General features: G+C 37.9%; 1 protein-coding gene across 4 annotated transcripts in view; it reads left to right on the forward strand.

Annotated features, from left to right (window-relative positions):
• The first annotated feature begins 12 nt into the window (after positions 1-12).
• STXBP4 (syntaxin binding protein 4) overlaps positions 13-13,697 on the forward strand; it is a 129,207-nt gene continuing 115,522 nt past the window's right edge. For 2 of the 4 annotated variants that reach the window (XM_044982666.1, XR_006572851.1), the window contains exons 1-3: positions 13-149; positions 3,337-3,410; positions 13,513-13,586. In XM_044982666.1, the coding sequence (XP_044838601.1) occupies positions 3,376-3,410; positions 13,513-13,586 (109 nt within the window). In that variant the 5' untranslated portion in view covers positions 13-149; positions 3,337-3,375. The remainder of the gene's footprint in view (positions 150-3,336; positions 3,411-13,512; positions 13,587-13,697) is intronic. The other 2 variants (XM_044982664.1, XM_044982667.1) reach the window with 2 other exon arrangements.

Here is a 13,697-nt window from a genome sequence, read left to right on the forward strand (position 1 = left end):
CTCACGTGATGACCCGGGTCCGTCGGGCAGGGCGGCACTTCACACACGTGATTCGCTATTCTCGCGAGACCCGGGGCTCAGGTGGCTGCGCGGCAGGGACCGGGCAGTCTCCAGACTCGGTGGCGCACAGTCTACGGCGGCCGCAGGGGGTAAGTTCGCGTTCTCGTTGCCCCGCCCCCTCCCGGCCGGGAGCTGCGGGGAGTCCCGTGGGCTGGCGCGTGTGGCTCAGCGCGGTTTCTCTGTCACTTTCATCAGGGCTTTGCCCTGACACCTCGCCCACCTCCTGGGAGGAAAGGGGCCACGGTGCCTCCCCTCGCAGAGCTCCCAGGGGCGGGGGGAGCGCTCCCAATGGGGGCACGGCGGGGGGGGGGCAGCATCCTCACTAGGAGCTTGGTGGGGGAGCATCCTCACTGGGGACAGGGCGGGGGGCGGGGGGAGCGCTCCCAATGGGGGCTTGGTGGGGGGTAGGGGGAGCGCTCCTGTTGGGGGCATGGGGAGTGCTGCCATTGGGGACATGGTAGGGAAGGGGGAGGTCTCCCAATGGGGGCAGGGGTAGTGGGGGCACTGCCAATGGCGACAGCTCAAAGTTGGCAAGAGCACTTCCAATGGGAGCCCTCTGAATGGGGCTGGCCTAGGGGCAGCAGGAGCGCTCTGAATGGGGACATGGCAGTGGGCCTGCTCTCTCAGTGGGGCTGCCCCAGGGAAGGGGAGCAGGCTGCTTCTCCCAAAGGTCTGATCTTGCATTAGTGTCACCCCACAAAACCCTTCTACCCACAGGGTTGTACCCAGCAAAAATGTTTTTTCTCTGCAGGGTCATCCAGTGAAGCACTGTGAGCATTCCCCAGGCTTCCAGGGTGTCCCAGCACAGGGAAGGCTCATAGCCGTTGCTCTAATGTCTAATGCTCTAATGGCCCTTTTGCTGCAGAGACATTTCTTGGGGGCTACATACAATTAGACTCCTGTGGCCTGCAGCGCTTCTGGGGCCATTCAGAACCTCACCATAGCCTCGTGTCAGATTGTTTGCATTGGACCAAGCAAGCAGCCTGCCATGGATTGCCATGCTATGGTTTTAGGGAGTCTTGATGCAGCACAGTCAACGTTATAACATGGCACAACGGTGCTTGGTTGCAGTGTTTCACTGTAGTGCCTTGGTTTTTTAGCCAAGTCCATCCTATTGCATTACAAAACTTTCATGCAGCACACTGGTGTTTTCAGGCAGTGTCCTTCTGTGAAGTCATGCATAACAGAGAGTTGATGAAGTTCAGAGTTGTTGTAATGGCATCTTCATACAGAGTGGTGGATGTAATGATGCAATTCCATTTATTTGAACAAATGCTTGCAAATGGCATGGCCTGGGACGCAAGCCAAATTTTTGAACAGCACATCCCTACGCTGTGTCCTGACCTGATGACTTTTTGCAGTGGGATCAAGTTTGGGTCAGTGGGTTATATTTTGCTGCATTGTCACCCCATTGTATATTGATTTGTCTATATTTTGATAGAGAACATTGACAGGTTATGTAACATGCCAGTGTGACGTTAACAGTAATGATTTCATGGCAATCAAGTTCACACAAATTCACAAAGGTAGCTAATCCTAACTATACTGGCCCCACACACTATAGGTGACAATAGCATTATCAAGAGAAGATGAATGAATAGTGACACCTTGAGCAAAAATTCCTGGGGAAGCTTAGTCTCTCTTTTAAAAAATTTAAATATATAAATATTTTTATTTACTTTTTTGCAAACATATGGACAGAAAGAACAAATTGGACTGTGTCTTTAAAAAGAAACTTTACTTTATACATCCAACAATTGATGGAAAATGTGAAAGTGGTGCAAAGTGTTTGTCATTATTTAGGATGTGTGGTGGGGAATTGGAAGTATCAAACTGTAACATTGGGGGAAGCTATGCTACAATCATTATATTAGTTGATGAGTTTGAAAGAATACCAATACTTTTCACTTTTATGTACAACTTCATCCAAAGAACTCAAGAGTTTTGCAAATGTTATTAGGCTAACTTCAGGACACCTCTTGTGAATGTAGGTACTTATCGCTACTGATTGGTAAATGATGCATGGAGAAGTCAAGTTATTACTCATGCATTTGTTTTCTGAGAATTGGTTTTTGTTTTAGATTTTCAAAAGGCTTCAGAGTTGCAGAACAAGCTCTACCTGATTTTGTTTTTGTAATTACTTGGATTTGTCTAATTTATGAGTTCTTTTTTTACATCGCTTTAAGTCAAAACCCACACAACTGAAACCTTAAGCTTTGGATCCTGTAGTTGGGCTGCATTTTCAGAATGTGTGGCACATCTTGTTTTCATGTGCTGCTCTACAGGGTGACAAGCAACTACACCAAATGAATTTATTGCCTTCTAAAATGAGGTATACCAACCCATCCTTGTAACACTGGTTGCACAAGTCATTGAATGACTCTTGTTACAATCAAGGACCCTTGTTTCTTCAGCCAAAAGGGGTGAAAATAATATTTATAATTCTCCTTGTCAAGAAAAGGGGAAGAGATAGTAAAAGCAAGGGAGGATGAAGTAAGTCATGTACTCATGTTCATTTAAAACCAACATGTTTGAACTAGACGTTAAATGAACTGGTAGGATATTTTCATGCTGGTAATGTTCCAGCAGTTTATCAGATGACTATAACCTAAATACATTCAGGAATGTTTCTCATGGACTTACAGTTTTGGTGAGGCTATTATAAGAGTGACCCTTTTGCATAGTTTCATTAATAATATTTAATTGCACCTTATATCCCATACCTGTATATCTGACTTTCTTAAAGGCTATAAAGCAAGACTGTGCTTTATAGCAAGTCCCAGAATTTGAAAAGCTATGGTATCAGGTCCTTTACTGTATATGAAACAAGATGGGAAAACTCTATAATCAATATTGGAAGAAAATCAGAGTTCATATTCTCTTCTTTAGGATTGTATTGGGGTTCTTCTTACAGAGTAATCATGACTACTGTATTGGGTTTATGGACAGACAAGGGGTCTAAATCTGTGTAAATTTTCAGTAAATCTGGAGGAGCTCCATTTACGCCAGTGGAGTTACTCTGGATTTATAGTAGTAGTACAACAAAGAACTGAGCTGAGGATGTTAGGCTTTTGGTACTTTTCTCCTCAGCAGTCAATTCATGAACCAGTTATGCCCAGAAGTGAACTCTTCCCACTTATCTTCAGGCAAACAGTCTTAAAAAAATTGGTATGGTGAGAATTTAAAAATAAACATGTCTGCAAGTTTCTAAAAGTGATTTCTCCTTTTTTACAGCTATCTTTAATCTTGGTTGTGGGTCTGTCATTTATCTTTCAGAATCTTCTATTCCGACCATTTAACAGTTCATCTAAGAAGATGGCCTTTACAGAGTCCCTACGTTTACATAATAGGTTAGTTTTTGTTTGTTTGGTTTTTTGTTTTAACAAGAATGTAGTAAATGCTGGGTTACTGGATCAAGTTCTTATTGTTAGCATTGGTGGTGATGGTGTGTTGTTTCAATAAGTTCTTAAAGGTAAACACAGTCCAAAGCAGGTTCTTACAAATGTAAATATTTTAATTTTGTTAATTTCTTGTTCACAATGGCCCTAGAGATTGAAGGCCTCTGTCTTTCCATTGAAAAAGCTTCCCCATATCGCCACACAGTCCTGGAGAATAATTCAGTCACCAAGTCCATTCATTCCTCTATCTCCCTACTGAGACTGCCTTAAGGTTGCAAAATAGTACCAACTGTGGTTTTTTTTTTTTTTTTAATGTAGACACATGTTCACTTGGTAGTAGAGGGAGACCACCAAACTCCAAATAAAAACAACTTTTAAATCTTTCAGTCATTTTAACCTGCACTGGTTGCAAACCGATGCCCTTGAGATGAAAAGCTGCATATATTATAATTACAACTAATATTCCCTTGAAAACTTTCCTGTTGTAGAATATCATACTATAAGTTTACTGAAGATGTGTATTTAATGAGCTTCTCTTAGGAATGAGCCAGCTACAATAAGGTCATGCAAAATACGGAGTTTATATGTTATGGCACACTACTTCTCTGCATAATAATGTTTGCATTTGTCTTGTATTTTTCATGCAAAAATCTCAGTGTTCTAGAAACATTAATTAATTAGCTTCCTAACAACTCTGTGTCAGAAGTAAGTGTTATGTTAATTTTACAAGTGGTTATAGTTAAGAGCCTTAAATCAACTGTTACTGAACCTTTGTTATTTAAATCAGCTTCTTACTGAACCAATGGAACCTTTCCATGATTAGCTCAAAATAAATGGTATTCAAGAAGCCTAACTCCCAGATCCTTCTCAAACCACTAGATAACCATGCCAAGCATGTCAGCAAAAATGATAATTTAAAACATACATAAACAGTTTGCAGAATTGAATCATGACTGTTGTGCTCATGCACAACTTGCTGGGTTCTGCTCTCAGTACTGGCAAACTAACTTATCATATTCACAAATTTGTAATGATACTGGCAAAAGATGAGCAAATTAATAGCCATCTTAATTTCAGTTGTAGTGGAAACTGAAAGAAGAAAACAGTATATTTGCCAGATGGAAAAGTACAACATCAGTAAAGAAATCAATTGTCTTCACGTTTCTTACAAACAATTAAAAATTAAAAACAAATGTCCTATGCAGCACTTGGCTGTATCCTTTAAATGGGCCAAAGAAACGTAGCTAAATATTCTTCATAGTTAGCTGCATTGTCACTGATACCAGATCATGGTTCTTCAGAAAGCTTGATTATTATTTTTTTGATCAGTGGGTGTGTACATGAAAAACATGCACACAATTGCATTCCTCATTTGGGTGTGCTGTGCAAGGATGATGGTCGTGCATGACTGGTCATTTGTAGATGTAATTTACCCAGTTTCTCTATGCAAACACAGGCACATGCAAATTAGGCACAATCTTTGTGTGTGAAGCTGCACAATTTTCCAATATATTTAGGTAATATGATATATCAGTAATGCACATGTTCAGGTGCTAATTGAAATTTACAGGAAGTTTAAACACTACATTCCTTGTGTTTAAAATAGCTATGTACAAGGGAATAGAAAAAAACAATTAACATTAACAACGAGGAGTCTGGTGGCACTTTAAAGTCTAACAGATTTGTGTTAGATAATCTATTAGTCTTTAAAATGCCACCGGACTCCTCGTTGTTTTTGTGGATACAGACTAACACGGCTACCCCTCTGATACTTGGTACAATTCACATTGTTGCACTTTGTTGCTTGTGCCTATTTTCTTATATTTTTTCTAAATTAAACAAGTGCCATTTAATGGAATATATGTTTTACTCTTTCCAATGACATAGTCTGTAATTTTTTTAATTAATTACTATTTTATGATATCAAGTATCAGAGGGGTAGCCGTGTTAGTCTGGTTCTGTAGAAGCAGCAAAGAATCCTGTGGCACCTTATAGACTAACAGACATTTTGCAGCATGAAGAAGTGGGCATTCACCCACGAAAGCTCATGCTGCAAAACGTCTGTTAGTCTATAAGGTGCCACAGGATTCTTTGCTGCTATTTTATGATAGACCAGATGAAGTATTTTTCCATATTATATAACAAAGCATTCACCTGGCTAAGGGCCATAACATCTTAATGAATTTTCACCCTTTAAGGTTTTCAACCTGAAAGGTTACTGTTATATAATTGACTTTTGTAGGATTTTTTTTCACGATTTAATTTATCATTGACTTTTTTTTTTTTTATGAAATCATTCCATGATTCTTGCTACCAAGGATTACAGGATTATTTAGCAGATGATAAGTTACCTGAATATTTCTAACCTCAGTTACTAACTGGTAATAAAATATGATTCTAGAAAAGTCATCACATAATGATACCATCATTATAATTTATATCTGTTCAAAGAAGAATCTTAATCTCTTTGTCTAACATGTAGTGTGTTCTTATCTATACATCCTGGAATAACAGGAAACATCTATTGAAATTTCATTTTCCTCAGTATTATCATCATCACTTTATGCATTATTTGTTTGGGGGTAGTGCCCAATTATATGCTAGGTTTTTTCCAGACATACAACAAGGGATGTCATGCCCCGGAGGAGTTTGTCTGAAAGAGAGATGCAGACAGGTAGACAGAGGTTGGGCAAGGGAAGCAACAAAAGAGATTTTCTCTGTTAATCAAAAAGATTCACTAAAGGTGGCAAAAGGGGGACTGAAACGTGGAGAAGGTCAAGCCTTGCAGATGAGTTCAGGGAGGCTGAACAATGCAGAAGTGCTAACTGGAAGAAGGTATGAATGTAATTGTTTGAGAGACTGACAAAAAGATGAACAAGGGTGGGACCAAGTTGATTGTAGGGAACTGTAATGTATTTAATAAACTAAGAATGCTTAAAAGATATACCGGTAAATATTTTCTGATGGAGTTTTTATAGCATGAACCAACTTCTCTGATTTTTAGAAAAGACCTTTCTCCGATTTTTAGGATTAATTTCCACAGAAAAAACCTAAAGGTGAAATTCTTCCTATCTGGTTATATATTACAAGGAAATCTCTTATCTATGGTTAAGAAAAATGGACGTCTGTCTGTGATTTGATTTGATTTTTTTATGAGTACATAAAGCCTTGAATGACATTTTTACTGGTTAAATACAAAACATGACCCTAAATAACAACAAAGCCTTGTCTATACAAGGGATATTTTTGCAGAAAATTCCCACTGTCGAGACAACTGATTCAACTCCATTGGTTTTATTAATATTGGGAGCTTTACTGTAGAAAGCACCATGTCAATTAGACATGGTCTGAGCAAGGTTACATGACATGGTGCTTAAAACACTAACAGCCTGTCTACTGCAAAGCTCCTAATGTTGCTAACAGTGACGGAGCTAAACTGAAATAAGTAAGTCTGTACACTGCCAAATCCAGGTCACTGAAGTTATGAGAGTAGTCTCGTTGACCCCTGTGGAACTCCTCACATGAGTATGGTGGGAGTCAGGAGATCTGGCTTCTGTTTCAGCTCTGCCAGTGATCTTCTGTGTAACCTTGGGCAAGTCACTTTACCTCTCTGAACCCCTATCTCTATTCCCATAATCTCATCATGTCAGGGACTGTTTCTTCATATGTGCTTGTACACAGTGCAGTGCTTACAGTGAATTTTTTTAAAAAAAGTCTTACCTGATAAAGATGAAATATCAGCCGAATGGGTGCACTACAACTTTAAGAAGGAGTACTCGCTGGCATGTGCTCCCATTTCTAGGATAGCCACCACGGCACCCTGCTGTGCAGTTCCAGACATTGGCAGATGCTGTCTTGTCACAGTGCTGTTCCCTACTTGAGAGGGGATTCATTTGCTGTTGAAACAAACCTCTCAGAGGTGAGAGAAACACAGCAACTGAGTATTTCATTTTACAAAGAAACGAAAGACAGGCAAATTAGCTCTTTAGTCAAGTGTTTTATTTTTTTTGTAGGGAAAGGAGGGATGATGCAAATTTACATATTCATTTCCTACCTCCACAAGAAACATTTGTGAAATGTTAAAATGGTATGATATAATATTTTGCCAAAAAATTAGAAGTTCAGTATCTTAAAAATAATACGCGTCTAGCTCTAGACTAGAGAGTATGCCTGATTGCAGACAGGTCTTCTGTTAGACTAAGTACAACAGGTTCCTTCTAGTCCGTTTCCCTCCTTGTAATCCAGATGAGGCTGTTTACATAGTACATTCCTTCAAGTATGCTTGCTGTAGGCCAGTGGTTCTCAAACTCAGGCCGCCACTTGTGTAGGGAAAGCCCTGGGGGTCGTGAGGTTATTACATGGGGGGTCGTGAGCTGTCAACCTCCACCCCAAACCCCGCTTTGCCTCCAGCATTTATAATGGTGTTAAATATATTTTAAAGTGTTTTTAATTCATAAGGAGGGGTCGCTCTCAGAGACTTGTTATGTGAAAGGGGTCACCAATAAAAAAGTTTGAGAGCCACTGAGGTAAACAAACCAGCCCGGCCTGCCAGGGGCTTTCCCTACACTAGCGGCATCCCCAGTTTGAGAACCACTGCTGTAGGCTCATTAGATTTTTATCTAGAGTGGACAGACACTGAAAATATATTTGGCTTTAGTAATTCGTTAAAAGAACCGTCTCAAGATATTGGCACTGAAAATTGTTGGACAGCTTCTGGGAATCCTTTGCATGGTTTTATGAAAGCTCCTCATCTCACTGTTACTTGGTTCTGTAAATTGAGATGTATTCTGACTATTCTGTGGGGATCTCAGTCAGAGACCACCTCTACTCTCTATCAATTTGTCTGTTGCTTTAAGAAAACAAAGTAAAAGGCAGGATTACTAAAATGAATTGGAGAGAAAGAGAGGACTATTGGAAAGAGTGTTTGAGATAGTTTTGAAATGTGACTTAAAAAGGAATTTTATTTTCTGCTTACCTGATCATAGGAAAAAAAGTAAGAACAACAGGAAAATCTTCTTCACATTTTGTTATCAATTTTCCATAGAAAGAGCATACATTAAAATATTATCTACAGCATTTACTTTGGTCTGTATAAAAATAATAAATTGTCAAAGTAATAATCCTGGTTCTGCATTAACCCTTTTCTGCTGTGGATGAAAACACTTTTTTTTTTTAAACTTGGCTTTAAGTCACTGCCATGACTGAGAGTGCACAATAGTTGGTGTAATGAAAACTTCTGATGGTCTGTTTCTTTCATGGGTGGCTTATCTGTCTGTTGCTTAGTTGGCTTTCTTTTTGTGTGTGTAATCCACTCTATTAGGAAGATTGCTTTAAAAAGATCAAAGAGAGGGAGTTAGATGTGTATTGTACTTGACCCTATCTGGAGGATCACAGGGGGTAAATTCTAGGATATGTAAAAAAGATGTATCTTATCAGTGACCTGTCTGCTGCCAGATGGATATGCAGTATCATCATATCATATTTGAGGCTAATGCAAGTAATTTTTATCACATTTGCATTTTATGAGACTTGAAGGTTGCTACAAATTCGTATCCCATACAGGGAAAAAAGTAAACATTGCTTTGATAGGTGAATTAGCCCATGTGACGCACAGGATTTCAGAGGAGATTAAATAGAAAGAGACACCCACCTCAGTCTCTGTCTGTTGAGATTTTTTTAGTTGGTAACAGAAATTGACCTGCATGTAATTGTTGTCCTACTGAATTGGAAATATTGAGTGTCTTTTGGATGCTTTTGTTCTTCTTTTCACTGGTGTCTTGAAGAATGTCCCTGCTTTCACTGATGGATGAAGATGAACCAGAGCATTTTGATGGGCTCTCTCTCTTGTACTGGTATGCCAAATCATTAGGTTTTAATAGCATTTTTATAGTGTATGAACTAACAAAAGTACAGTAAGGGTATTTTAAAAGCTGTGACTCCTTTTGGTTTTGTTTCAGTACACTAGAATATCAAGATTTTAACCCTCCTAAAATATTGTAGGTCACAAAACAACAGAACAAAGTACTCAAGGGTTAGTTTTAATAGCCATTATTAGGCTCTTATCCCAATATTAGCTCTCAGAATCTGTTCTGGCACTAAATATTTTACTTGGAGTGTGAGGTTTTAATGGTTTTTTTTGTTTGTTTGTTTCTTCTGAGAAATTTCAGCATCACTCAATTATACCTATAGCACAGATGTTCTGTTTTCTCACCTGGGTATTACTTGGTGTCAAGAGTCACTATTTTTACTTGCTTTTTCTCAATAAGTAAAACTATTTAATAGTATTTCTGACAAGATTTTGTAGGAGTAAAGAGAATGATATATCAAATATTGTTTGATTTATATTAGTGATCAGATTTCATCTATTTTTTTTTCTTCTGCAAAGTACACTAAAATGTGTTTTTAGTTATTTTTATTACTGCTACTGGTTACTCTTAGCACAGTTCAGGAACCGTTTTTCTTTTCCATATCATTTTACTATTATTGGGCAGGGCACTAACATTTTTAGATGTTAAATAATCAAGGTTAATTGATTATTCCGATGACATGAAAAATACTGGGGGCAAGAATTTCAAAAGCATCTTAAGGCCAGATTCTCAGCTGGTGTGAATAATCATAGATCCATTCTCTTCAGTAGAGCAATGATAATTTACACAAGTTAAGGATCCGGCCCTAAGTGATGCTGAAAGTCAGAAAGTCTTGTACTTCTAGGTCACTTGGAGAACTTTTGAAAATTCCACTCTTAGATTTTTTGAGTCACAAAGTCATTTTAAAATTCATGCATTGCTGAGACTCTTGTGATATGTTAATTGCAAAGATTGTGCTCCGAATTGGCAATAAGTTACATATCATATTAAAATGACAGCCATAATTAATACTCTACAAAGTAATTCATCCAATCTCATTTGTAATTATTGTATTTTGAATTGCCAGCAGTTTTCTTCAGAATTTTATGAGCAATCATTTCCATTCCAACCTTCCCCCATATTTTACGTACCTCAGGGAGACTTCATAAGTTTAGTATTTGTATCCGTTGTGTTACCATGGTTTCAGTACCACATACCCACAGAATAGTTTGGGTAATTTTTAGTGAAAGTAGTACAGAAACAACTCAATGCCCTAATGTTAATTCATATTTTGTGCTGTTCTTGAATCTCAGTCTTACATAATATAGGTTTGCAGATGGCATTATATATATATATATATATATGTGACATCTTATTCTCCTCCCTGCAGAGGGTTGTTTCTTATCCTCGTGTGTATTCTTTTCACTGCAGCAGCATCTTCTTGTAGATCATATAACTCCTTTGAAAAGATGTTTCCAGTATTCAGTTTGCTGTTAGATATTTAAAAGAATATTTTTATTGGAAGTGTCCCATACCAAAGTTAGATTATTCTTTATTATTTTGTAGTGCTGCAATGTGTGTCTTAGGCTCTGTTATTCTTGATGTTACGCTGTTTCCTTTCAATACTGAAAAGTTAGCCTAAATTCCAATCCTGTAAATCCTTATGGAAACAAAATTCCCTTACATAGGAACTTCAGGATTGAACTCCAAAGTTTGTTCTTTCATTTTTATATGCTAATATTTAAAAAATTATTATTGTGGTGAAATTGACTTTAATAATATTCCAGGCTTCTTGTTAATTAAGTTATTTATAACCAAAGACCTGTCTATTGACACAACCAGATTTACCACCTTTCAGCCTATGTTTGGATTAGCATTAAAAGATCAGGAGAAAGTAAGTGTTCTTTATGGCTATTCTAGTGTATTGGAAGCAATTACTTAGAAAAAGATCAAGTGGAGTTCAGATATTTATTCCTTTTTCTTTATTTTTTAGTAAATAAAATACAGAGTGTCTCTGGCTTTGCAATATGTGAAGCAGTGGGTGCTCTGTTACAATTAAAGGTGTTTGAGAGCACTACAGAGCATTATACTATATGTGACTAGTACAAAAAGCCATAAGATGAGAATGTAAAAGGAAAAATGCTCTAACTTGAAAGTGATGTGATTCTTATTTTTTTAGCTTTTCAATGATAAAAACACACATCTAAGGCAGACCTGTAAATGATAATTACTACTCACCTTCTTTATATATTACTTTTCACCTTCTAAGCCCTTTACAAATATTAATTAATGAATCCATTAAGAAAATTCTGTATGGGGAAAAATTGAGAGAGGAGTCATAAAAATGTCTTCTTCCAGAATAAATATTTCCTGGCTTCCCAATTTATCACCATGTAATCATAGTTTTGCTCAATTGTGCACAGCTTACAAAATTTTCAATCAGCAACGCTAGAATAAATTACTCCAACAAATACATTTTCATTTCTGATCATGATAAAATATACTAATTAGGTTTCATAATTTTGTTTGAACTTTCAGAGAAAATACTGGGGTGAAAGTGAGTTCTCAGGAGCATCTGAGGCATAGTTCTTTTAAAAAAAAAAAAAAAAAAAGGTATTCCCTTCTAGTTCCTTCTTGTGACTTGGGGTAAAAGGCCCATTTAGCAAGTTTTAAGGACCTACAAACCAGAGAAAAGCTTGCTTGTCTACTAGGTTGGCTGTCTTTTCTCTCTTGGTGAGTATTTTTTTAAGCTAAGGCTTTCAGGTTACTTAAGGATATGTACCTTGATAGTGCAGACAGACCTCAGTACCACTTATCTTGCATATGACAGCATTATGGGTACTATGAAGTTAATAATTCCTCCTCTTCTGTAGATGCTGAGGCCCCTGACAGCAGAATTGATTCAGTTCTGTTGTGCAAAAAGGAGAGAGCAGAATTTGGAGTGTTGTATTGGATATATACACCCCAGTATGTTCCAGGATGTTACCTTGCACCTGGATTCTTCTGTCCTCCCTCTTTCCTCTGGCTCTTCAGCTTGCCCTGACACCAGCTCCAGCCCTGGCTGAAATACCCAGCATATGGCGTGGTATAGTGGTTGTGTGCTGGCTGGAAGGCTTTGAGTGTGTGTCCTCCACTTTGATCTTCTTTTGCTTCATTGTTCATGTATTGTAGTTGTTCTGCTTCACTTTGCCATCATGATGTAGAAAATAGACGTAATCATCCAATTTAGAACATTATTTATGGCATACCAGAAAATCTAAGCAGTGCTGCTGCTTTCTTGTTTGTTGAGGCTGGCAGATCCTCCCTAAAAATTGAACAACTGAGTGAGGGTGTTTTTGTAATGCAAGTTTGGATTTGTTTCAATAGCCTGCATTTGAATGAAAATATAAATGGATAAATCATGCTTGGCTAGCTAATACCAATTTATACCCAGATTTTTAACGCTTTGTCTGTTAGATTAGCCTTGGAAATATTTTCTCTGGGATTATACATTCAGGTCCCAAGATTATCATTTTATTTTGTGATTTTTTTTCCTTAATTCTTTACATCATGATTTGCAAGAGCATTAAAAAAAAAAATCCTCTGCTGTTTGACAGCTCAGACAGTCTGCCCTTATTCTCACCTCTGGCATTCTGTGTTTGGAGGTGGAGTTAAGAGTGAGGCTTTCATAAATCAAGAGAGAACGAATATTATTTGATGAGAAAAAGAGAGATGATAGGAAGAACACCCCCAACGAACGTCTAGAGAGTTGTGCTCTCTCCCCTTACTTAACTTTGGAAACATTTTCGTGGAGACCACTACAGCCATCAGTATTTTCATCTTAAATACTTTAACAAATCGTTTCCTGGTTGCCAGCTGTCCTGTTCTAAATAGGACCACAGTTTTTTATTATTATTATTAACCCTCTTTTCTGTTATCCTGAGTAAGGACTTCAGGATTTGGTCAGAAATACTTTGTTTAAAAAAAAAAAAAAACCCAAAACCTCCACTGTATTTTAGATAGTACTACTTTACCATCTGTTTTTGATATTCAAATGCCAGAGCATATCATCTTGTCTTTTCATTTTTTCATCTGCCCAGTATTTACAATACCCAGTGAAGAAAATGTTTGCTTTTTTTTTTACTAGAAGTATAATAGCAACTGCTGTAGTTTGCATACATGTATATTTCTCCGAGTGCAGCAGCTCTGATTTTATTTATTTATTTTAGGACTATTATGGGACCTCATGGAATCAATCGAACTGTTCACCGCATTACTTTTTCTGACTGTCAAAATGGATTAGGTAATTAGAGTACATATTTGACTCTACCAGAGCGAAATCTTGAGAGGTGCTGGGCACCTGCTCTGCATTTGCAGTTCACACTGATATCAGTGGGAGTTGAAGTTTCTCAAT

The sequence above is a fragment of the Mauremys mutica genome, chromosome 12 (assembly GCF_020497125.1).
Source record: "Mauremys mutica isolate MM-2020 ecotype Southern chromosome 12, ASM2049712v1, whole genome shotgun sequence".
NCBI lineage: Eukaryota > Metazoa > Chordata > Testudines > Geoemydidae > Mauremys > Mauremys mutica.